At 38.6% G+C, this 27,438-nt stretch overlaps 1 protein-coding gene across 4 annotated transcripts in view; it reads right to left on the reverse strand.

Moving 5' to 3' along the window:
- Nucleotides 1-27,438, reverse strand: part of DDAH1 (dimethylarginine dimethylaminohydrolase 1) — a 284,364-nt gene that overhangs the window by 177,341 nt on the left and 79,585 nt on the right. Inside the window, exons 2-3 of one of the 4 annotated variants that reach the window (XM_074381104.1) lie at nt 21,636-21,747; nt 3,854-4,028 (exon numbers count right to left, since the gene is read on the reverse strand). The exons of 1 other annotated variant lie outside the window; for it this stretch is intronic. In XM_074381104.1, the coding sequence (XP_074237205.1) occupies nt 3,854-3,895 (42 nt within the window). In that variant the 5' untranslated portion in view covers nt 3,896-4,028; nt 21,636-21,747. The remainder of the gene's footprint in view (nt 1-3,853; nt 4,029-21,635; nt 21,748-27,438) is intronic. 2 more of the 4 variants (XM_074381105.1, XM_074381107.1) reach the window with 2 other exon arrangements.

A 27,438-nucleotide genomic window follows, 5' to 3' on the forward strand; every position in this document is an offset into this window, starting at 1 on the left:
GTCTATCTGAGCATCCTAGAATGGTTGCCCCAATTGAGCTCAGAGATGTGATCTCCTTCTCTTCCCTCCCACAAGGGTGATGTGAATTTATAAATGAGTTTCAAAATTCTCAGCTTCAAATTTGAGTTTTGTTTTGTTTTCTTTTTGACGGAGTTTCACTCTTGTTGCCCAGGTGGGAGTGCAGTGGTGCGATCTCAGCTCACCACACCCTCGACTTCCCAGGTTCAAGCAATTCTGCTGCCTCAGCCTCCTAAGCAGCTGGGATTGCAGGCATGCGGCACCACACCTGGCTAATTTTGTGTTTTTAGTAGAGACGGGGTTTATCCATGTTGGTTAGGCTGGTCTTGCACTCCTCACCTCAGGTGATCTGCCCGCTTTAGCCTCCCAAAGTGCTGGGATTACAAGTGTGAGGCACCGTGCCCGACCTATTTATTCTTGCTATATATCGTTTATTTAGCTCCCAGGTTAAATTGGGACTTCATTCCACCCTTTACTGAAGACTTTATCAGACATTAAGGCTCCATCTATCTCCAGCTGGACACCATCTAGCAATCTTCAGTCATGCCTGTGCCTTGTTGGAGCCTGAATACTTCACCTGCTGCTCCGTGCCCTGAGCCTAAATATACACAGGGCTCTGTGTACCACTCTGGGCTCATGTCAGTCTAGCAGCCAATAAAAACCTGATGTTAGCCATGTCTTTCCATACTAAAATTAGTTAGCTATTCTTTTAAGATCTAATTTTGTAATTATCCCTATTAAATGTTATTTGCTTCTAACTTGTCTAGTTTTGATTCTGTCATCTCGTGCATTATTTATTACTTCTAATTTGTGCTATCTGAAATTTGATAAGCATGCCTTCTGTCTTCTCTAAGCAGTTGTCAAAAAGTGTTAGAATGTATGTATTAGTAAAAAAAGAATAATAAACATACCAAATCCAGTAGATGATAGTTTACAGGTCTTCACGCTTCAGCAATGAAGGACTGTTTTTAGAAAAATGGACTTTATTGAACTTAATACATTGATATGTTCATTTTTCCCGTGACTATTTATGGAAAATTCCCAAGGCACACCACCATGTTATGCACTTCAGAGTCACACAAGAAACAAGCACAAGGACATGATCCTTACCTTGAAGAGCTCACAATCTCATTAGGAAAACAAAACATCCAGAATTGGAGCTGTGGTAAGTGCACATGAGAGGTATAGATAACAAAGTGCTACAGGAAGGTGAGAGAAAGAGAGATCTCTATGGCTGGTGGGAGTGGAAGAAAGCTGCCTGAAGGTGATTGGACTTGGTTTAGGCCTTGAATAATTTTTGGAAGTGAGTAATCGAAGGAGAGAATTAGAATTCTAAAGGAACGGCATTTTCAAGGGACAGTAGGTAGATCAATTTACATATCTATAGCTGCTGTAACAAAACAATTCTAACACATATAATGGCACAAAGTTGATAGAAGCTTCTCTCTTGTTCACTTAAAATCTAACTCAGATGTTCCTGATTTGTTCTCTGCTCTTTTTTTCCAAGCAATATCCAGGGATCCAGCCTTCTTCTATTTTTGTGGCTCCAACCCTTCAACATGTGGCATCCAAGCTTACTGTGCTCTCTGTGTTAGTCAGTTCTCATGCTGCTAATAAGGACATACCCAAGCCTGGGTAATTTATAAAGGAAAGAGGTTTAATGGACTCACAGTTCCACATGGCTGGGGAGGCCTCACAATCTTGGCAGAAGATGAAGGAAGAGCAAAGAGACGTCTTACATGGTGGCAGGCAAGACAGCTTGTGTAGAGGAACTCCCTTTTATTAAACCATCAGATCTCATGAGACTTATTCACTATCATGAGAATAGTACAGGAAAGACTCGCAACCATGATTTAATTACCTCCAACCTGGTCCCTTCTAAAATACTTGGGAATTATAGGAGCTACAGTTCAAGGTGAGATTTGGGTAGGGACACAGCCAAACCATATCACTCTTCCTCCTCAAACTGAAAGAACAGAAAGAACATACAGCACCACATGTGAAAGGCTTAATGGGTCAGCCCTGGAAGGGATGCATATAACCTCTGCTCCCATTCTTCTGGCTAAAATTCTGCCACCCAGCTACAATAACCATGAGAGAGGGCTGGAAAATACAGTCTGCTGTAGGCCCAGAAAGAAAAGAAAACAAGAGGTTGGGAAAACGGCTAGCTGGTGTCTGCCCCCAGAGAAGTAGTGGGGAAAATGGAAAACAAAAGTGAGCTAAGCCTTTGTCACATAAGCTGTGGAGAGGCATATGGTGTGGAAATTAAGAGCATAGCTTCTGGAGCCAGACTGTGGCTCTACTATTTCCTTGTTGCATGATCTTAGGCATGTTACTTAAAATGTTACTTTGCCTCAATTTCATTGTCATCTATAAATGAGGAGTAATGAATGAATTATCATAGAGTTATTATAAATGTTAATATTACAAAGTGCTTAAAACGTGTATAGAGTAGTAACAAGAGCCTAATAGATGCTCAGTAAATACTATGCATTGAGAGGTTTTGACCAGAAAGCTTTGCATATGGTTTCCTGCTGAAGGCCAAACTACACATGCACATTCATTGAATTACCAGAGTCATATAGCTACTTGAAGGTATGCTTTCCAATACAACTAGTGGACTTCCTAGGTTAACAGGCCAAATCTCATCCACAAGTGTGATCACAGATTCAATATTTATTGACCCCTGGTTATATGCCAGGTATTGTGCTAGGCACTGGGGATGTAATTATGAATGATAATGTATGGCTATGGTCAAATTGCTCCTTTTGCTCTTCTGGACATTTCAAGACCTTTTTAATCAATTTCCTTTAAATTCCCTCTGTTCAACATACCTAAAGCTATTTCTGTTCTGGTTGGATGCTGATTAACACAGGGGCAAGTTTCTTTTCCATAGTTAATATTGCTGGTACCTAGCTTTATTTGAAGTCAATTTTAGATAGCGAGTATCTGAGGATTAACACAGTCATTCCTGTCTTGCTCTTTTCTTACTCCATTTTAGCAGAGACAAGATTTACTTTCATAGGAGATAGGTGCTTTGAGGTGGAGGTGTGTAATAGTCTGTTTTCACACTGCTGATAAAGACATAAAAAGAAAAAGAAGTTGAATGGATGCACAGTTCCATGTGGCTGGGGAGGCCTTCCAATCATGGCGGAAGGCAAAAGGTACATCTTACGTGGCCACAATGCAAGAAAGAAAATGAAAGTCAAGCGAAAGGGGTTTCCCCTCATAAAACCATCAGATCTTCTAAGACTGATTCAGTACCGCGAGAACAGTATGAGTACAGTATGAGGAAAACTGCCCTGCATGGTTCAGTTATCTCCCACTGGGTCCCTCCCACAACATATGGGAATTATGAAAGCTACAATTCAAGATGAGATTTGGATGAGGTCACAGCCAAGCCATATCAGAGTGGGAATTCTCAAAGAGAATGAAGGCTCAAGGGTGTCCTTGTCCATCCTAAGTACTAGAAAAATTGGATCAAGTAAGTACCATAAATCTGCAATTTGAACTAAGTCCTGAGTGTTTCAACGTAATCATTACATACATGTTTACTGTGAAAGAAACCCATTGCTGCAAATTGCCTTTTATATCCAAAGAGTGAGTGATGTTTGGTTGAATGGGCAGGCAGTGAGTTACAAACCAGGAGATGGTTCCATGGTAACCAGGACTGTTGTTCCTAAAGTCATGATACATAGCCTCCTAATCTCAGTTTCTCAAACTTTGATTTGGGATTTCGTTCATTAAACAAATATTTACTAAGCATCTACAGTATGTATGATAGAGGAATACATAAAAGCAGTGGATAAGCCATGGGTTTTAGATTCAGACAAACCTGCATTTGACTCCTGGCCCTCCTGCATTCTGGCTGTATCATCTTAGTGTACCCAAGATCTGTGTTTCACCATTTTCTGTCTTGCTTGAAGATGTAGAGGACTGATCTTCATGGACTTCGTCACCTGGGATCCCATTTTTGTTGGTTTTGGCCAATGGGACACACCTACAGGAGACTGGAGGACAAGAGGGGACACAGATAGGGGTATTTATTTCTCTGGCTCCCTTCCTACTTTTTTATGATTGTAGCAACAGCTCCATCCTTCTACAATGCATAGCTTCTGCTGGCAGCCCCTATTCCACGGTTCTAGTTGTCAGCTAGGTTCTGATAATGCTGGTGCCGTCCATTATTCCATCTAGGGGTGGTATTGGCTTCTTGTTTTTTGCTAGTCCCTGGGTGCCTCGGTGTTCCTTGCTGGTTCTCTTTACCATGCCTACACCTCTAAAAACATTCCTCTTATTAAACCTGCTCTTCAGAATTCTTTAAGTATGCCATTTTTTTTTTTTAACCAGGGCCCTCACTTAGAACTCACCTGTTATATATGTGTATATATGTGCACACACAATGTCTTGAATTAATGTAAAGTGGGAGTTATAATACCTTGTTCTCAGAGTTGTTGTGAGGCTGAAATGTGACTGCATATACAAAGGATCTGAGCATTGTCTCTAGGACACAGGAAGTACTCAATTATGATAGCCACTGATATTAACAGATACTATGCTCTTGTGCCAGGCATTGTATTCGTTATGAAGTATCCATCTGACTCTGTATAAAATGCCCATTTTCTCCATTTAAAATACCCAAGTCCTTCAAATTAGATAATATAAAGTGCCCACCGCAATGACAGGCCTGCTGCAAGCACTCAGTGCTTTCTGCTTTTCAAAGCTCAGCCCTCTCTGCTCCCCACCTCCTCCTGTGCAAGCGACACATTCCCTTTCTGAATTTCTGTAACTCTTTATTCCTCTTTTGGGGCTCAGAAAACAATGCCCCGAAATGAAGGCCTCAGAAGCAGCCTTAGATGTGTAAGTTTGTTCTGTGACCTTCTCCTCTCTTCCTGTCTCTCAGTCCCATGCCCTGCTGAGGCTAGCCTCGGAAACTAGAATCCTTCCCCAAGGCAGGTCATAGAAACCAAAATGCCTTTTTCCCCTAAAGCCAGACATAAAACCTAAAAATATTACTCTCACTTTCCTTCTGCCCTATTTCTGTGAAAACTTGCCGTAAAGAAATTATCTGACATACCTTGTTTGTAGATCACAAGACCCCCATTCCAGAGAGGGTCCTGTCCTATCCCCAGAAGGAAGGAATATTGCTCAGAGAGACCAAGAAGAATCTAGACAGACAGGCTTGGTTGGGCTTCCTCGTTCAGTTTATTAGCATTAGATCTTACCCTTTTGGTCCAATCATATTCCTACACAGCTGTCCAAACTTTGTGTTAAAACTAAGCATAAAAATGGGCAATTTCTCCTGTGTCTTTGGGTCTTCACTCTGAAGGCTCCTATGTATACACACTAAATAAATTTATATGCATTTTCTCTTATTAATCTGCCTTTTGAGAGTTGCTTTTTCAGTGAAACTTCAAAGGGCCCTTGGTCTCCACACTACTCTTATGCTGCTTACTACTTTCTCCTAGCACAGTGTAATAACCCACTGATGCCAGAGTCATCTACTTCCTTACAACCACGTTAGGGGCTAATGAGATAACCAAAATATTCTGCAAAATACAAAGTACTATACAAATACGTTGAATTTTAACAAGTTTGTGATGTATTAGGGTAATAAACAGAGGTGAATGTTGCCTCAAACTTCTTTTTTTAGATTCAGCAGGTACATGTGCAGCTTTGCCACATGGATACATTACATAATGCTGAAGTTTGGGCTTCTATTGAAACCATCATCCACACAGTGAACATAGTACCCAATAGCAAGTTTTTCAGCCCTTCCCACCTTCCCTCCTGCCTCTTTTTGGAGTCCCTAGTGTCTGTTGTTTTCATCTTTATATCCATGTGTATTCACTGTTTAGCTCCCACTTATAAGTGAGAACATGAAGTATTTGATTTTCTGTTTCTGCATTAATTCACTTAGGATAATGACCTCCAGCTGCATCCATGTTGTTACAAAGGACATTATTTCATTATTTTTATGGCTGTGTAGTATTCCATGGTGTATTTCAGTAGACATCACTATTCCATATACACCAGTATTCCATGGTGTATATGTAACATGTTTTCTTTATCTAATACGACACTGATGGGCACCCAGGTTGATTCCATTACTTTTCTGTTGTGAGTAGTGCTGTGATAAATATATGCGTAGCAGTGTCTCTTCGGTAGAACAATTTCTTTTCCTTTGGGTAGAAGGGGATTGCTGGGTCAAATGGTAGTTCTCCATACTTTTACATCAGCTACTTTTTTTAGTTTTTCAGAGCTTTTGGCAACATTATTTTTCCGGAAGTATGTTTATGATCATTTGATATTCAATATACATTTATAAGGAAAGAAATAGTTTGAGGGGAAAGACCTCTCAAATTCTAGGAAATCTAAATGTAGAAGAAAAGAAAAACATTTCTCTACAGTTAAAACTGTTATATATGTACATGTATGTATGTGTACACACACACACACACACACACACACACACACACGCACATAACAGCTCTGATAACCCCCTTCATTTCCTTGTGAAATGAAGTTGCTTCATTTTCTTATGAAGCACAAAGAAATGTCAGTTTCACAATGCCAGGGAATCACTCCATTTGCTTTTGTGGCACAATGGTTTTAACATAGCATTGGTACACACGTGTCCAAAGAATCCTTTGCTTTAATGATGCTTCTCTCTCATGGCTTCTTTTTTTCTGCTAGTCTATCTTTCTCCTCTGCTTCTACTCCATTGCTTTTCCTCATTCTTTCCTTTAAATGTTGGTATTTCCCAGAGTTCCCTAGCCTCCATCTCTTTTCTTCCAACTTTACATGCTCCCTCCTTTGGTTGAGCAAATCTAGGCCCATGACTTCAAATATACCCCAGCGCTAACATGGCTCAAACCTTCATTTCTGGTCTTGTCCTGCCCAGCTTCAGAACTGCCAAAAAGTCATCCTTATTAGGCTGCTCCACAGGCACTCCAAAGTCAACATCCCAAAGCACAGCTCATCCTGTTCTGCCCAGGATTGCTCCTTCCAATCCCGATTCCATTCATACTGGTAGTTGCTTAAGCCAGTAAACTGAGTGTTATCCTTTGCCTCACATTCTCCTTTACCTACACATTACTCAATCACCATGTTTTGACCAATCAATCCCCTTGAAATGATTCAAATCCACCCATGTCTCTCCATCCACTCTGCTACCACTTAGTCCAGAAAATAATTATTGGTTTCTTGGATTATTGCAACAGCCATCTTATCCAAAGCAGTCTTTCTAAACTGCAAATATAAGCTGTCACTCTCTTGTCTAAATCCTCCAGTAGCTTCCCAGTACCCTCAGAATGAGGTCCACATGTCTTACTATGGCCCACCAGACACTCCACCTCTGTGATGTGGCCTCTGCCTACTTGCATCCTCATTCTGATCTCTTCTCTATTCTCTCTTACTTGGGCTTCTGTGCATGGTTTCCTATTTCCTGGAATGTGTGTGGCCCCATCTCTGCTTGGGTAATTCCTAATCCCTCTTAGACCCATTAAAGGCATCACTCCATTCAGGAAGACTTCCCTGGGTCACCAGGTTGGATGAGATGCACCTGTATCCCTGTTTTGACTCCTTGGACAAAGCACTGTTTTACTTTCTAATCCAAGGAGTTCTTGGCAGACAGGCACATCTTGTTATTACTGGATCTTCAATTCAGGTATACAGAGAATGGCTTAATTAAAGCAATAGATGGTATTCCTCTCTTCCTACTCTCATCAGCCCACCTCCATAAGAATGGGTTTCAGTTCCTATAAGATGATTATACTAGGCCCTCTACCAGCTCTAAGAATTTATGATTCTGTTGTTCCCAATGCTTATAAATTGCTATGGGAGGGTGGAGAGTTCATGGTCAGGATTTGGACCCTGGCTTTGTCACAGCTGTGTGATCTTGTACAACTTGGTTGACCTTCCTGAGTGTCAGACCCTCACTTGAAAAATGGGAATGGTAATATCGCTCTTACATAGTTATTATGAGGACTAATTGAAATTAACTTAGACAACATATGGAATATGTTCTTCCTCTCCCTTCTGCTGAGGGAGCCCTTTGTTCAAAGGAGCCCTTTGTTCAAATGCTGGCTCCACTACTTACTATCTGTACAATCCTGATCAATTAACTTCACACACAGAGCTTCAGTTTTTTTTTCATTTGTAAAATAAAGATTACACCTATATTATGATGTAATAAAGATTAATGAGATGATCTATGTAGAGCTTTGCAGCATTTATATATAGCAAGTGCTCAACAAATGTTAGCCACCTCTGTGATGATGGAGGAGGAGAAGGGGTAGAGAAGGGAAGAAGAAAAAAATATGCAAAGCATAGCAATAGTTGACTTTCGACAAAGGTTACCCCCTCCCTCTCCTCTTTCCTATTCCATTCTTGGTCGGGGAAAGCTTCATTTATTCATTCTAGGGTCAAACCCCATTACAATAAAATTGTTGCCCAACTTCCCCTGCTGAATGGGAACCTTCTTGTGTTAAATTTTGTTAAGAATTTCCTATATTTTAAATAATTCAGGTTACTTAATTCCATATGTTTGACAATGTATAGGTATAACTCTTAGAAACATAGATCATATAAACACTGTCAGATTATTTCCCCACACTTTTTTTTCTTGCCAGCACCATTATAAAATTATAAAGGGGTTCCATATATTGGCACCTGCATCATGCATAAATTGTTGGAGCAGAGTGGGGGTAGGGGTTCCAAATTTCTAGTAGTTTTTATGGAGAAAGCCTCACCATCCCTATTGCCTAAACTGTTACCTCTGAGGTGGCTGGGGGTTTGTTTGTTTTTGTTTTTGTTTTTTTGGTTGTTTTTTGAGAAATGGTCTCACTCTATAACCCAGGCTGGAGTGCAGTGGCACAATCTCAGCTCGCTGCAACCTCCACCTCCCGGGCTCAAGCAATTCTCCCACCTTAGCCTTCTGAGTAGCTGGGACTAGAGGTGCACACAGCCACCCCTGGCTAAGTTTTGTTTTTGTTTTTGTTTTTGTTTTTTAATAGAGACAAGATTTCACTATATTGCCCAGTCTGGTCTCAAACTCCTGAACTCAAGCCATCTGCCTGCCTCAACCTCTCAAAGTACTGGGATTACAAGTGTGAGCCACCATGTCCAGCCTCAAGGTAATTGTTACAAGTGTCTTTATTTTGCCCTTCACCTACTTTCTCCTCTGAATTTTCTTTCCTCAGCTCCTTCTTACCATGCATTTACTTTTCTTATGCTTTGTTTCAGTTATTATTGATGCACAAAAAACTACCCTGAAACCTAGTGACTTAAAACAATCATTTTGTTTCACCCATGATTTGTGGACTAGGAACTGGAGAAAGACTTGTGTCTCTGAACTACATGGAGTCCACTGGGGCAGCTGAAGCTGGGAACCACTTTCCAGCTGATTTTCTCACTCACATCTCTGGTGCCTCAGTGTTGCTCAGCCAGACCTTCACACTCCCCGCTCATCCCCTCTGCATAGGTCTCTTCTTCCAGAGCTTCTTCATGTGGCTTACGATTTTCACAGAATGGTGGTCTTAGAATAGTCTCATTTCTTGGTGGTTGGCTTCCTACAGGTGAGAAGTGGAAGCTGCCATGCCCTTTAGGGGCTATGCACATAACTGGCATGGTGTGATTTCTGCTATCCTGTACTGCTCAAAGCAGTCACAGGCCTGCCCATCAAAGGGAGGAGAACAGACATCTTCTCTTAATGGAAGGAGTGTCTATCATTAACCAGACACACTCTTAGTTTCAAGTTCTGTTATTCTTCCAAGATAGTATTTCAATAATATTTTCAGAGAATTTGTCTTTCATCTTCTGAAATTTTGCCAACTTTTTCCTAATTAAAATCAGGGTCCATACATAAAAGGTATTTACATAACTAGGAATAGTCACTGACTAGTAGTAGGTGCCAATACTGTCTAGCAGAGAGACAGCTATGAATCAAACCATCACTAAATACTCACAAACTAAGTGCTGCAAAGGAAAAGGACTGGGTACCATGACCATGTATAATCATATAAACCCCATACGTCTGGGGGAATAAAGGAAGACTTCCCTGCAGAGGTGAATTCTGAGCTAAGAAATGAAAGATGAGTAGGTATTAATTAGGAGTGGAGAGAAATTGCCAAACTGAGCCAAGCATATGAGCAAAGGCACAAGATGGGAAGGAATTTAGCATGTTGGAGGAAGGAAGAGAAAAATCTTTGTGCTACAGCTAGAATGTCAGTGATATTGTTAACCTTGTTTTAAAGCTGAGGTTCAGCTCGTGGCTGAGAGCCCTGACACAGGTAAGGACTCCACAAATATGCACTTCCCCACTGATAGGGAGCCTGTCAATGATATACAACCTGCCTTCAGGACTCTTCTACAGTCTTTACAACTAGAAGAGTGTCCCCTACAACCTCATCACATCTTACATGAGAACCATGCAGATTCAGAGAAGTCAGCATTGAAAACCACCCAAAGAAGACATTACTGAAAATAAAACACATCCTGATGGTTATTATAGAGTGGAGTTAAAATGTAAATCAAGATTAACTCACACCAAGATTATCCTACTCTTTAGAGATTATATATTACTCACACTACTATCTCTGCTACACTATATATAGTAGAGATAGTATATATATATATATATATATATATATATATATATACACACATATATATAGAAATATATATATTTTAATGTGAAAGCCAGAAGAAAATGGTAATTTGTGTTCATACAGGTCACATGTGTAGCTACTTACTAAATTTTTCAGGGAATTTATTTAAACATCTCAAACATCAAATTAGCACATGCGTAAATAAAAGAATGCTGTACAGATTGTCTATAATTTACTGTATAGGATATTTTATGCCTTTATCCCCTAGTATACAGGCTTTTATTCTTTGTTTAGTTATTGTTATTTTATCAACCATAATTGGAAAAAAATTATCTATGCCATCTGCCAACTCAAAGCCTCCTAATCTCAGTTTCTCCAACTTTCTTTCTTAAAAAATTTTTTTAAAAAGCCTTTAAAAAAATGATTTTTCAAAAATACAGGGAAAAAGGAAAGAAAATTGCCTTGGAAAGCAAATTTTTCTTCTGTGAAAATGCTGACAGATAAACCATTTTGGAGAGATATGGGCAAGAATATTATACAGAAAAATCAAAGTTTCACTTTTATGGAAAAGATGAGTTCCCACTAAAGACCGTATCATAGGTTACATCTTTAAAAAGAAAAGAGAGGTTTCCACTCTAACTGGCTTTTTGCTAAGAACTCTTTCTGAAACCTTAATTAATTTTAAGAATTACCTGTATTAGTCTGTTCTCACATTGCTAATGAAGATATACCTGAGATGGGTAATTTATAATGGAAAGAGGTTTAATGGATTCACAGTTCCACATGGCTGAGGAGGCCTCACAATCATGGCAGAAGGTGAAGGAGGAGCAAAGTCACGTCTTACATGGTGGCAGGCGAGAGAGCCTGTGCGGGGGAACTCCCATTTATGAAACCATCAGATCTCATGAGACTTATTCACTACCATGAGAAGAGAATAGGAAAAACCCACCCCCATGATTCAATAACTTCCCACTGGGTCCTTCTTACAACATGTGGGAATTATGGGAACTACAGTTCAAGATGAGATTTGGGTAGGGACACAGCCAAACCATATCATTATCCTTTCAGTTGTATCCTTCCTATCGTGACTTAATGTGTCTTGAACTTTACAATATTGTCTGCCTTGCTGCAATAGTGTTCAGATCCTCATTAGAACTGGTTGTTGACAGGTAAGCTGGAGATCAGGGCATAGGTTTGGCATTGTCAGGGACGACTAATGACTATCAATTGATAAAGAATGGGTTGTCAATATTATGGGGGATAGTCTATAGCATATTATCTGTATAAAGCTGTATTCTATGTAATTGTATATTACTTTACAATATTTATTCTAGAAATATGGTGAAACTAATAAATGCTTTAAAAGAAATTATACTTTTATTGCTTTGAAAGTTTAAATTTAATTTTTATTTAACTTTATTTTGCATTTTGCTTTTAAAAGATTCATGATTTGCTATAGCCCAATAGGTAGTAGGTGAAAAGCTTAAAGTAGTTAATAATCTGAGATTATTTTTTCTCCCTCCTGTTTTTCTTTTATAAAGACACCAGAAGGAAGATAAATGCTTAATTAAATTAAACAAATTAGGCACTAATATTACCACAATCAGGGTTTGCACCACTAATTGCTTATTAAGTGTTGCAACAGAGCTCACAGGATCTGAAAGTAAAGCGGTTTTGGCCACATATCAAAACAGGTAGTGTTATAACAGTTCCAGACGTTATGGTAACAGGTACTCTGGAGGTGGAGTCTATGTGAGCATTATCAGAACACCAGACAATTAAATATTGCTAGTTCAGTTTGCTGGGCCTTGTCTTGATCCCTTTAGGATGAAAATGGTGCTTCTAGATTCCATCTGTTTGGCCCTGCTTGGGAGAGAGTCATGTTGGGCCAGGCTAATCACATGTTTTGGAAGAGGTCACAAAATTCTGATTTGGGAATTTTTAGAAACCACTATGCCCATCTTACACATACTGAAATCTAAGAAGATAATATTTCCTTGTCACATTGTTCTGAAGCAGACATTCAATTAAATTCAAAGAGCACATGTCTGCTGTCATAGGAACAACTATGAGCAATTAAAAGAGAAACAGAACATGTGACAAAACAGCTCCTTCTTCAGAAGAGTGGGAGAACTAACCCACTGTGGATGGTTCAACACTTCTGTCAGAAGGCAAAATTGTGACAGAGTTAACATTCATCTTAGAAATTATTCTATGTGCCCCTGCTCCACCCCATACACCAGGTGTCCCTAAACTACAGCCCCTGCATGCGGCCTCCTGAGGCCATTTATCCGGCCCCTGGCCGCACTTCAGGAAGGGGCACCTCTTTCATTGGTGGTCAGTGAGAGGAGCACAGTATGTGGCGGCCCTCCAACGGTCTGAGGGACAGGGAACTGGCCCCCCGTGTAAAAAGTTTGGGGACGCCTGCCCTACACTGTGAGCAGTTCTCTATCCCTCTCTTAGTACAGGCTTAAACTGCTCCCTTCCACACCAAAATGTGTGTGCTCTGGAGTTCATTTCATTTTCTCAGATTCCTCTTGAGCTTCTAATAAAACCCAATAAGACTATTTGGGCAAGGATCTGAGATAAAAATGACTTTTCAATTCAATACTTTCATATTAAATGACTAAGTATACTAGATACTGTGGCTAACAATCTGATTAAGAATCTGTTTCTCTATTCATCATTTTAAAAATTAGGGACAGGCAGGCACAGTGATTCACACCTATAATCCCAGCACTTTAGGAGGCTGAAGCTGGTGAATCACCTGAGTATAGGAGTTTGAGGCCAGCCTGAACCATCTCTACTAAAAATACAAAAAGTAGCTGGATGTGGTGGTGGGCACCTGTAATTCCAACTACTCATGGGACTAAGGCACGAGAATCACTTGAACCTGGGAGATAAAGGTTGCAGTGACCCAAGATCATGCCACTGCACTCCAACCTGGGCAACAGAGCAAAACTCTGTCTTGAAATAAATAAATAAATACAATTTTAAAATAGAAAACTAGGAACAATTGAAAAGCCCTACAATAAAAGAGTAGTTAAATAAATCATAGTATATCCATGCCTATGGCAGATTTTGTAGCCATTAAAAATAATGCTTTTGAAAATAATGTTTTAGTAAGATCACAATTTTAATTTAATTTATTTTATTTTATTATTTTTTTCTCTCAAGACTTGCCATCCAGCAACAACAATTTTATTTTAAAACATACATAAGAGAAAAGGATAAAATATAATAACTTTCGTTATCTTTAAGAAGTGGGATTATGTGTAATTTTTGTTTTCTTTAAAATTTTATGTATTTTCCAATTTTTCTTTAAAAAGTATATAATTTATAAAATAATAAAAGCAATTTCTTGTGTTTTTTTGTGGTTTTTCTTGAGATGGAGTCTCACTCTTGTCACCCAGGCTGTGTGCAGTGGAGTGATCTCAGGTCACTGCAGCCTCTGCCTCCCAGGTTGAAGTGATTCTCCTGCCTCAGCCTCCTGAGTAGCTGGGATGACAGGTGTACACCACGATACCCAGCTACTTTTTGTAGTTTTAGTAGAGATGGTTTCACCATATTGGCCAGGCTGGTCTCAAACTCCTGGCCTCAGGCAATCTGCCCGCCTTGGCCTCCCACAGTGTTGGGACTACAGATGTGAGACACAGACCCAGCCTAAAGACAATTTCTCTATGTTTAGTCCAAATTAAAAGATTGAAAACAAATTATTAATACATTATGATTAATGTTATAGTTACATACAAGATGTTAGGAGAACAGCTACCCATAGGGATGATATCACTTAATATGATACCACTCCCAATGATTTCTCAAGAATCATTTTACACATTATAAACCAGCTAGTTTATTATTTTATAGTAAGATGTAGAACTTTTACCATGCAGACTGAAATACCCATGTCAACATGAACAGTACTTTTCTTCCTAGAGAAAGCTATATGGAAAACTAGGTTATTATCAGTTTATTATGAGTATGGAATTCCAGCAAGAGGAGACCTGTAACTCATCCATGAAGGCTAGGGGCACATTTTCCCACGTGGGAACATCTTAGCCTTCAGAAAGCTCATTGACTGCTGCCTCCTCGTCTTGGTCTGGCTGAGCACTGCCACTGGTCAGTCACCTCCTGCAGCCATACAGTCCAGCCAGCTTGGCCTAAGAGCTGTGTCTCTACTCACTGATTTGTGTTGTTACTGCCACTGTTACTAATAGTTAAGGTTCTGAAGGGGGCATGTCAGTTGCTCCCTTCACAATAATACTGTTTGTTCTCCCAAACCCACTCCACTCAAGTTTATCAGGAAATATGCTCTGTAAGGTTCTTTCCAACCCCGTTAGCACACACAGAAATTACCTATAATTCACCTAATACAACCTACTTCCTACTGAGGGTTGAAGTTTTAAAGTTTTGTTTTTCCACTTTCTTGATCAGTGATTCCCAACCATGTAGGAGTTAATGAAACTAATTTTGCAACACCACTGCAACCAAGAGAGAGATACCAAGTGACAGGTGTTTTTCAAATCAACAGTATTTTGTTCTCTATAATGTAAAAAATGAGAAGATGCAGTACTCAACTTAGTACTCAATACTAGGAAGAGTCAAGTTGTCAAAAAATGTCTTTCAATGGTAGAAAAGGTTGCTTTCCAATTAAAAAACAATGCATGTATTGCAATCATGTAATAATGATAAAATTATGGAAAAAAAAATATTCAGACTGATCCACAGCATGAATGATCACACCACACTAGAATTGTGGCTGCAATAAAACAGTGAATTTTATCCCAAAAAGTAGGTTAAGTCCATGCTGGTCAAAAACTTCAGTACCAGACCCAATAAATGAGAATGAAATATATAGTGCATGCTTAAAAGACATAGTATATACATCAACCATTCTTTAATGCCCCTCACCAGGGTTTTGAGGGATGCAGAGATAAAATGTGGATGGACATGTGCACTTACAAAGGCAGAATTTCCTTCCAATTATAAAAAATCATACACGTGACCCTTTACTATGTCTTGGACAATAGCTAAGATTTTATCTGTGGGAATCTACCTTTGAAAATCACAACAAAAATCAACAGGACTTAATATAAAGTATATAAATTTCTTAGGATAAGGACTTTACAGAAAAGGAAGAAGGGGACAACAATAAAAGTAAATTTTTGGCCAGGCATGGTGGCTCATGCCTGTAATCCCAGCACTTTGGGAGGCTGAGGTGGATGGATCATCTGAGGTCAGGAGTTTGAAGCCAGCCTGGCCAATGTGGTGAAACTCTGTCTCTACTAAAATACAAAAATTAGCCAGGCATGGTGGCACATGCCTGTAACTCCAGCTACTCCGGAGGCTGAGGCAAGAGAATTGCTTGAACCTTTAAGGCAGCGATTACAGTGAGTGTAGATCATGCCATTGTACTCCAGGCTGGGTGACAGAGCAAGACTCTGTCTCAGAAAAAAAAAAAAAAAGAATTTTCATAAAAAATAACATTCCCAGGCTGGGCGCACTGGCTCACACCTGTAATTCCAGCACTTTGAGAGGCCAAGGCGGGCGGCTCGTGAGGTCAGGAGTTAGAGACCAGCCTGGCCAACATGGTGAAACCCCATCTCTACTAAAAATTCAAAAATTAGCTGGCATGGTGGTGTGTGCCTGTAATCCCAGCTACTCGGGAGGCTGAGGCAGGAGAATCACTTGACCCGGAAGGTGGAGGTTGTAGTGAGTGGAGATCGTGCCATTGCACTCCAGCTTGGGCAACAGAGCGAGATTCTGCCTCAAGAAAAAACAAAACAAACAAACAAACAAACAAAAACCCAAACAAAAATTTCCCTTATTTTGTCCCTTTATTTTGACCAACGCTCAAAAACAAATCTGTACAAAACTAGGAACACAGAAAAAGACAAGAGAGGATGTTACATTGTAAAGTCTTAGGACCTACCCTAAACTTCTGCCCTCATCAAGACCCTCATCTACAGAGCTGAGTGTTCCCAGGTCCACTGGAGAAAGTGAGTGGTCTCCGATCATCACCCCTGCATCACCAAAGATGGCCCTGGGTCACTCGCTGTCATACTTAATGAAATTGACGTGGACAGAGATTGAGCCTCCGTAATAGCTGCACCATTTATTGGTTTTCTCACGCCAGAAGGATTTGCCTTTCATGACCTTCAAAACCTGATTGGCTCTCTCTCTCCAGTCAAAAGTCTTTAGTATTTTAAGGAAAGGTAAAGTTAACAATTCCTTATCCAAAATATTTGATGCCAGATATGAATTATTTTTAGATTTTAGGAAGATAATTTGGTGAGTATACCTGTTTGTGTAAGACCCCAAGTGGGTCCTGGGCAGCAACCATAATCAAACATATTAATATTTCCATTAAGTGAGATGAATGGGGACTATAAGCCTTCACATCAGTTTTGGCCACCAAATTTTGTTACCAAAATTCTTGCTTTTCAGAGTCCTTTGGATTTCTGAATTGCAGATCGTGGATCACGAACCTGTGTGAGCAATGTGGGGGCTCAGTGCCACAGACTGTGAAAGATGCATCTTCTGCTATCTAGTCTCAACTCATTAAGCCCAACACTTGCTCTGACTGTAGAAGTCATAAAGCTAATTTCAATTCAGAATAGAGCATATGATCATATTTGATCACCAATACACACTCCAAGAGTAAAAATTCTCTAATGCCATGTCTTAAAGACACAAGTGCCTCAGGGTTTGGGGTTGTTTCGAAGGAGAAAAAAATGTTAGAAACCCAGTTTACAAACATTTAAAGAATATCAAGAAATATGTGGGTCATCTAGATAGAAGTAATATTAATAGAGCTGGCAAAAATGCACTTCTAAGTACATTTTAAATGTTGTCTCTATGCCAAACATTTCTTAATCTCTCTTGGAAGGATACTGGTGGCAAATGACCAAAAGGCTGTGGTTTCAGAACTTAACTGTAAAACTGCTGAGTTTATTGATACATAGTCGGTTCAGGAGAAATTTTATCTATTTACCTATTTATTTATGTTTAATATATAATATATTTATATGTATTTATATATATATATATATATTCAACTTTGCAGCATAATGAATTATGTGTAATATCTGAGCTAGTATTACATACCACTGAGGACAAGTAGCAATTTCCACAAAGTGACAGATAAGCAGTTTTAGGGGGAAAAATACTGCCAAGGATGACTCATTGAAATCAACCCTGACAGTTTTCCTGCTGATGAAGCTGACAGAAGGAAGGACTAGAACAAAGGTTAAATTCTTTACTTCTAGGAAACTGTGCTCTGTGCTTAAGGCTTCCTCCTCTGAGCTCTGCTGGTCCATCAAGATTAGCATGTGGATACAAGATCTGTAGTTAGACTAACCATGTAGAGCTTTTGATAGAAAAAGAAATTTCTTCACAGTTCTACAAACAGTGCATTTGATAATGCATGTCGATTTACTGATCCAAACTGACCACCAAAATGTAAATTCCACATCAGTCCCTAAAAATAATGGTTTAACAATTATTATCACCATCTCTCTCAGTAACCCTATCACCAGAACCACCAGAATGTAGAAGTTGGCTGATTTGACCTCCTGTGTGCCTTTTCAGCCTCTTTCTGGAAACATAAAGGCAAAAGCACATGAGCAATTTAAGGGACACATGTACTCTGAGTCATTGGAAGCTGGCTATTTTGAACATTTCATTGACTGCTTTCACATAATACTAAACCCTCTTAGGAAATGATACAGGTTACTATGTACTATGAATAGCACACCAGAGCTTCAGTAACTTTATTTTTTGATGTTAAATTCACATTTCATCAGCATACTATAGATTCCTGTCTTCATCACACTAAAATAATGATTACCTGTTTAATATCATATTATGCTCTGTGGGTGTCACCGAAAATAAGGATACTCATGTCTTGCCTTTTGGAACCTAATAATTTTCTACAGATAATGACAATGACAACACAGAGAGACACATAAGCCATATGACAAAAAATTGCATGAAGTAGGTGAAGCATCATATTAAGAATAAATAAGAGAGTTAGCTTAGGTAGCTTCTTAATGAGTAAAAAGGCAATTATAGAAGCAAACCACAGGAGAACCACTGGCTTTTAGAAGAGCTTAATTAATTATTTAATTAAGACAATGTTTCCTGGAGGAGGACAGATCCAGAAATTCTGAAGATTTGGTAACTGCAGAATAACTAAAATCCTAGAGTGGGAAAAATATTCCAGGGCCTCCCGTCATTTTTATCCCCAAATTTTACAAGAAATGGCATCAGAACTAAAGTCCAGCAAATTTTGTTGGATTTATATTTTGCCTTCAGCCACATGTCAGTAACATCAAATGCGCTATTTATATTGAGATTAGTGCTAGGACTGTGCTCAAATGTATACTGAACTCAGGCTTGTGACTATGCTCATTACTACAGAAAATGAGCACTAACACATGAAATATATCAGTGGACACATTTAAACAGCATCCACAGAACAATTAAAGTTAATGGGCTCTGAAAGCCAACTATTATGAAGCCATATTTATGCAAGCATGTCTAATTAGGTGGGGTTCAAGCATTTATTTTGTCTGTTTTGTTCAGAGTGAACTAAATTAACAAAAGATGGGCCCATCTCTGAAATCTGTCTCACTAGTGGCCCATTGACACAACTGAAGCCCACCAAAATCAGCCCTTTTAGCTGGGAAAGTTAACTATTTTAGCCCGAAACTGTTAGATTTTTCTGGAAATTTCACATTTTAGAAGAATATCTTTGAGAAAGACACATGAGAAAGACATCTAACTACAAAGTGGTTGAGTTTGCCCTGCTGTCTCTCTTGCTCTCTGGCAAGCAAATGTGGATCTGAGGTTTGAGCTGAAGACTTGCTTTCATGAGGTGATTTTGATAGATATGGAACTTAATACCACAATACCTAAGAAATGTGGTTTTCAGGAGATAAGGTTGAAAATCCACTGGATTGCAAGCTGTCATCTATGTTTTAGAATGTAAGAAGTAAAATGCTCTTAAACAGAGGAGAGTGTCAAAGAGCTACCTTAGTATGGGGATGCTCACCAGAGTTTTCGAACGACACACACACAAATCTACAAAATTGAAAGCCTTCCAAAAAATCAAAAGACTCAAGGAGAATTGTCCTGACAGCATTCAGCTCTTACAAGTCAATCTGAGGCTGAATTACACTCTTAAAATGCAGAGTTAGAATCCTCCTGCAAGGCACTTTTCCTAAGCCTTGGTTAGGATTTTATTATAGGGTATTACAATGTTATGTCTTTAAAACTTCAGCCAGACTGCATATTTATTCATTCATTCAACCATCAAATGCTTACTGGATGCCAGCACTGGAGATGCAAAATGAATCTGCTATGGCCCCTGAACTTCTGACAGAAAGGATAAGCACATAGAGAATCACAATGGTGTGCAATAAATATAGGGTGATATAAGAAAAAGAACACTCACTTTAATTTGGAAAAGCATCATCAAAAGGAAGAAATAGAAGGGTAGTACAGGCAATGGAAATGGCATTTAAAAGGGTATGGAGGTCTGAGAAAGAAAAGCACTTTGGGGTCACGGCAAAACAGCTCAAAAGGAACAGATGGGCTTAGATAAGCTGAAGCTGGATAACCAGAGTCTTTGAATATCACGTTTTAAACTTTGGATTTTACCGTGAAACTTATGGAGAAGAATTCTTTGATAGATATTAAACAGAAATAAAATGATCAGAAATACATAAGGACAATGCTCTAGGGTGTATAATATAGTATCTGTAAAACAATTGGATGTTTAATTGGACAAAATAGGTTTGAGAAAAGTTATATTTGTGTTCTTGGAAGAGACATTAACCTACTTCAAATGGATGACTGGATCCTTTTCTCAGCAGTTGCTATCCTTGCATTTAGGACCTCCAACCAAGGGAAGTTGAAGGAGGTGTTACTCTCAGACACCATCTGAGCATTACTGAGAGAGTACTTGAGAACTTGTGGTCATCATTTTTCAATTGAATACATGTCATGTGGGCACTTCCAGCTCTGCTGGCAGTAGCCAATGCAGATCCAAGAAAAGGTCAGTAGGCAATAAGAACTGCTTACACTATCATGGGGGTTATTAAAGAGGTGACTGAGAAAGCTACTTAATACATGTGCTCCTATTCCTTCATCTTGCTCAAATTGTGCCTGCATCAAATGTAAACTTCTGCTTTAGTTATTCTGTTTCTCAGCGATCTTCTTTCAATATAATCAGTATTTTTCTTCTTTGAATATAATCTTATTTTTCTAAATGCTTTTGTTATTAATGTTTTGTTGTTAAATGTTTTTGTTTTATGACTCTAAATAAAGAGTAAATTTTATTTATTTAATTCCTTGAACTGGTAGCACATTCACATAGTTTAAGCATCAAAAAGCATTAAAAGATAAACAGCAATATCTTCTTTCTTCCCCTATTCTCTAGCTGCCAAGTTTGTGACCTCACATAACAGGTAACCAATATTATCAGTTTCTCATTTATACTCCCCAAGATTTAAAATATATATATGCAAGCCAGTACAACTATATTTTCTCTTTTTTTTCACTCCCATTGCAGTATACTTTGGCACCCTTTTCTCTCCCACTTAAAAATAAATCTTGAAAGCTGGGTTCAGTGGCTTACATCTATAATACCAGCACTTTGGGAGGCTGAGGCAGGAGGATCACTGGAGGTCAGGAGTTTGAGACCAGCCTGGCCAACATGGTGAAACCCCATCTCTACTAAAAATACAAAACTTAGCCAGGTGTGGTGCCACACACCTGTAATCCCAGCTACTTAGGAGGCTGAGGCAGGAGACTCACTTGAACCTAGGAGGTAGAGGTTGCAGTGAGCTGAGATCGATCACTGAACTTTAGCCTGGGTGACAGAGCAAGACTCCATCTCCAAAATAATAATAATAATAAATCTTGGAGATTGTATTAGTCAGCTCAAACTGCCATAACAAAATACTATAAATGGTTGGCTTAAACAATGGAAATTAATTTTCTTACAGTTCTGAAGGCTGAAAGTCCAAGATCAGGGTGCCAGCATGGTCAGGTTCTGGTGAGGGCTCTCTTCCTGGTTTTCAGATGGCTGTGTTCTCGCTATGTCCTCACATGGCAGCTAGAGAACCAACAAGCTCTCTGGCATCCAGTCTTATAAAGGCAGTAATCACATCACAAGAGTCCCACCCTCATAATGTCATCTAACCCCAATTACATCCCAAGACCTCATCTCCAAATATCATCATCATATTGAGGGTTAGGACTTAAACACACCAATTTTGAGAGAGACATGAACATTCAGTTCCCAGTAGAGATCTTTCCATATAGACACATAAAGAGCTTCCCTATTCTTTTTTACAGCTGCACAGTATGCTGTGGCATCAAATATCCTTAATGTCAAAACTGAGAAAACTGAATCTGTCCTTAATCATTTTTTTTGTTAATAGGATCTGTAGAAATAACGTAAGAGAGCTAGAGTCCTAAATACTGAAAGGTGATGTTTCTGATGAGGTGAGACATAAACTGGAATTATATTCTGATGACTGGTGAAAAAGTATTAAAACTCAGACAACATGTTCAGTGAATATTCATTAGCATGTCTTTAGATCCTCACAATTTCAGCTTTCTGAATCAAATACAGTTGAATTTGCTAATATGAAGATGTAAACTGTATTTGAAAATGCAAATTAATAAAGACATGTAGCTATGAAATGTATTTTTGTCACATCACTTCTTATAAACAATAGTCAACTTGCACCCAGCTATTACTTACCAGGCACGTTATACAGCCTGTTCTAGACATTCTAAATATGTTCAGTGGAAGTTCTGAGAAAGGTATTAGCATAGAAGATTTAACACTCTTTGTGAATAAAGTTAAAATGGTTATTCAGCCCAGAAAAGGGAAAGAACTAAGGAATGAAGAAGAAAAAAAGAGTATGATCACAAACTACGTTCGGACAACCCCACTGAAAGCAAAAGTAATAGTCTATTCCAGCAGCCTGAACTATCACTACCTGAAGGAAGAGAAGGCAGAGACAGAGTAAATGTCTGCAAAATATGGCTGAAATTAGATTCAGGGATAAGAGGGAGGGAAAAATCAATCATGGAACTAGGGTCACCAACTTCCCTAGGTGACTTGGTAAAAGAGTAACACTGCTGGCTGAGATATCTGGAGTGGGATAAGAAGAATGATAGAGACCACTCACATTTAGAGGTAGAAAAGAAAAGATGGGCATTGAAGGAAAGAGGAATGGTTAAAGGGAGAGAAGGCAAACCAAGGTAAGGAGGTTACAGAAACTAAGGAAGGAGGATGTAGTTAACTTTGTCAAATATTGGAAGATAAAGTTATGAACCCCCAAAATAGCATTTTAGGAGACAGAGTCAGATTTTAAGACATTAGGTAATGAGTTGAACAGTGATATAGTAAAATAAAAAAATACTTCATATTAATGTTTTTTTGAAATGATCATGGAGGGAAGCAGAAAGACAGGATTACGATATTATTCTGTATTTATTTTCCACTTCAGAATAACAGAGCACTTTCCCATACATGATCTCATTTGATACTATTTCAATAGGTGGGCCTGTGGTGGATAAGTGAAGAAAGGTGCAATTAAGAAAGGTACTTGAAGATGCAGATAGAAGATGAAGTAACAAATGAAATTAGTTTTCTAAGGAGATGGAAGAGGGAAGAATTTTGTGCTGAATAAGACTAGGAATACCTCTAATTTTGAGAAAGAAAAGAAGAAAAAGTGAGTTCAGGAAAAATATTGACAATTTGAGGTAAAGTAGTTTAGAAAGATTCATGACTAAAAGACATGAAAGTTATCAAGGTAACCTTGAACTGAGGGCTGAACTGATAGGAGAAATGTGAAATGAGTGGGAAATAATGATGTTGGCGTAAAAAGTCAAAACACTGACTCTTCACCCAGTCACAAGCTCTCCATATCTCTAATTCAGTATAGTAGCTCTCCCACTAATGTAATGATGAGTGGTCACTGAACCACTGGAGGCAAGGGCAAACAGTTCAATGTCTTAAATAAACCCAGTAAAGCCATTAAGAAAAGTTCATTCACTATACAATCCAATTTATAAGTCTGCTTTGAGTACCACTCCCCCAAGCCCATGCTGCAAGAAGGAAAAGCATTAAGCAATCTGTTAGAAAAATGTTTTCTACCAGGACAAGACATCCTGTAATTTTTCAACCAACAGGGATGTTAGCCTGTGGTCTAGCCTCAAATCACTTTCTTTAGAAAGTTTTGCTTTCTCTAAGATAATGCCCAAATGTTTATAACTTCCTTCTTTAAATAGTTTGCATATTAAGAAATAAATTTAAGTCTGTAGTCTATGAGATAACACAATTGGGGAACAAAAGTATGACAGGCCTCCCTTCCTGGCTGGGCCATCCCGTGACATGTTCACTCAGGGTTCATGGCATCTCAGCCAGACATTCTGAGATTCTGGCCTCCTGGCTCTTTGAACCAACTCTACCATTAAAATGTTAATTTCTCGCCAGGCGCGGTGGCTCACGCCTGTAATCTCAGCACTTTGGGAGGCCGAGGTGGGCAGATCACCTGAGGTTCAGAGTTTGAGACCAGCCTGACCAATATGGTGAAACCCTGTCTCTAAAAATAAAATAAATAAAATGAAATATTAATTTTTCTATTATATCTCATTGAAGGTAAAGGTTATGATTTTTGCTTGCCTGAATACACTTCCCTCTATTTTAATGACAAAGTAACGTGTACTTTCTTTCTTTCTTTCTTTTTTTTTTGAGACAGTCTTGCTCTGTTGCCCAGGCTGGAGTGCAGTGGTGCAATCCACTCACTGCAACTTCTGCCTCCCAGGCTCAAGCAATCCTCCCATCTCAGCCTCCGAAGCAGCTGGGGGTACCAGTGTGTACTATCATGCCCAGCTAGTTTTTTGTATCTCTGTAGAGAAGAGGTTTCACCGTGCTGCCCAGGCTAGTCTCAAACTCCTAACATGTGGTGTGCTCTTAATTGGATCAATTGTATTACGCCGTCTTCCTGGCTTAGTGATTGGTTTAGGGAAGAGTATGTGAACCAAACTGATTCAATGCAAATGATTCTTAGGATTGTTTTCAAACTGTAGACAAAGACAAATAAATTCTCTTTCTTTGCTGGTGGAACTGCTGTTAGGATGAGATGTGCGATCATAGTTGCTAGGAATCATGTCCCCCACGGCACAAAGAAAGCTCATCTGCAAAGAGAACTGGAAACGTATTTCAGAAATAGAGAGGGTAAGCCCTAAAACTATACTTGCTACTAAGTCCAGATATCCACAGGATCAGCTGTCCCCATTCTGTGTTTGGGTGACATCAGCCAGCAAATTCTCCTTTTTGTGTGATCAAGTTGGAATTCTGTCATTTGCAAAGTAGCCCAACTTGTGGACATAATGTCTTATACTTATAAGGTGCCCAATAAACATATATTGGTTATCTGATTTGTTTGATGTCAGTGTTTTTTACTGTATCTTTTGCTTCAATACTTTGCACTCTATAACTTCATTTTCAATAAAGTTTGTTCAAAACAAAGTCTGCAGTTTGCCTGTAATAACTAGGTACCCTAACCTCCTATACTGGCATGATGAATATGTCTGTGTTTCAGTTTCCTAACTTATAAAATATGGCAAATAATAATAGCAGCTACTTACTTAGCATCTACTAAATTCCAGGTGCTGGTCTAATACTTAACATACATTATCCTAATTCTTATGGCAACTTTATGAGACATGCATAATGATCCTCATTTTATGGTTGAGGAAGCTGAGAGGCAAATGAGGTTATATGAAGTGACCAAAGTAATACAGCTTGACTGGCAGAATTCAGATTCATACTCAGGCTTGTTTGAGTCTGTGTTCTTTTGAATGTTCTATGTATGATGTCCTACTTCTTCAAAAAGCTTTTTTGTGTGTAATAAGATAATGCAGGTAAAATTACTCTAAAAATAGAAAATGTTTAGAAATCATTCTCTAATTGACAACCAAAAAACACAAAAATGGGCTCAAATATTAACAAGGAGAGATTTAGGTTAAGGGGAACATTGTGCTGGTATTTATAGGATGAGATCTTACCCAAATTATGGCATTAGAAACAGTAATTGAAAAAAACAAATGCTGAATCTCATATAAATGTGAAATTTTACAAAGAGGGAAAGTGCAGCCAGGATTCTGTTCCATTTCTTAAATCTTGATAAAACTCGGAAGGACACAGGTAACTCGGCATTGCTAAGCTAGGGAGAACCAGATCTCACTTCGCATTTTCCTCATTGGACCATTGATACCAGCATGTGGAATTCCTTTGTGGTCCTGTTGATGGACAGTACTTATAAAATAATGAACATTCTGACTTACAGATCTGGATGGCAATATCAGTAATGTTTAAAATGAACAAACGTATATACTTATGCTGTCCACATAGCATGAAAATATATATAAACCTATTTTTTCTATAAGTTTAACTGAAGGAAACATAAGGCCAAATCAATGTGTTAAATGACATTTTGTAGTAAAATCCTCGTGTTTTTCAGCTTGTAATTACTATTTTAAACAATCTCAAGGGAACCAGCCACAGTATGAACTGTCTGTTTTATGTCCATTTTCTTCATTAGACTGTGAGTGCTTTGGGTACAGAAACTGTGCCCCACATATCTTCTTACCCCTAGAATCTAGCACAAATAAAACTTGGCATATGTCGTGCAGGGTTGTGCTATCACTTTTATGGGTCCTGCAAACTTTTGCCTTCATAGGCCCCTTCCTCCATTAAAAAATACTTAAAATTATATTTTATGACTATGCTGGTATGAAAATGAATATATTAGTATTATACATAAATACTTTGACTTTTTTCTTCTGATTTTAAAAGACTGTTTTCATAGGCCTCTAAAAGTATTGTGGACCCCAGGTCCTATGCCTGCCTTACTTAGGGGTAAGTCAGTCAAGTCCTATGTGTTAAATATATTTTTGTTGACTGAATGAAATGAATAAATGACTTAAAGTTAACTTGGTGGTAGCGATTCTTAGAGCTTCTATTTTGGAGTAACTTTCAGCTTAAAAAATGTTTCAAAAGCAACTAATTAATAAAATCACCATGACATACTAATATTCATTTAATCTGAAGCCAACTATGGAAATTCAGTACTGTAAACAAAATTAAAACCCAAGGGCAATGTAGAAGAAGGCTGTCAAAGTGGCAAAATAAATATTTTAAAAATAATAATCAGAGGTTGCTGCAATATTGAACAAACATAGCACACCTCTTAAATAGAGAAATTTAAATATTTTCTTTTTAAAATTCTGGCATTCCAAAAGAGTCAGTTCAGAAGGTAGATACTTTAAAAAACATGGATTTATACTTGGAACCACATAGTTATTGACTAGAATTTAGTTAAGCATGTGCCTGGCACGCTAGACCTGCTGCCTTGAACAACATTGCTTTTGGAATTCAGCATCTCTCCACTGTTGCTTTCAGAGACAGCTTTTTAAAATGGAAAATTGATTGATGAAATCTTAGGCATGAATAAATGCTAATGCATCTAATAAATTAAAATACTGTCATTTTATAAGAAAGGTTTATTGGCTAACTGTGCTATTTCTTCTAGTAATTCAAAGTCTAGTGTTTAATTTACAGAATGAAATGCAGAAATCAATTACTCGGTCAGTAGTAAGGTGAAATTGATGTTCAAGAGTATGTTTTGGGATACAACCAGGCTGACTTATCCACTGACTTAAAATTTGGAAGGTCATATCTGAACAGTTTCCCCCCCGCTTCTGCATATATTGAACAATGTTC

Source organism: Saimiri boliviensis, chromosome 11 (genome assembly GCF_048565385.1).
Source record: "Saimiri boliviensis isolate mSaiBol1 chromosome 11, mSaiBol1.pri, whole genome shotgun sequence".
Lineage (NCBI taxonomy): Eukaryota > Metazoa > Chordata > Mammalia > Primates > Cebidae > Saimiri > Saimiri boliviensis.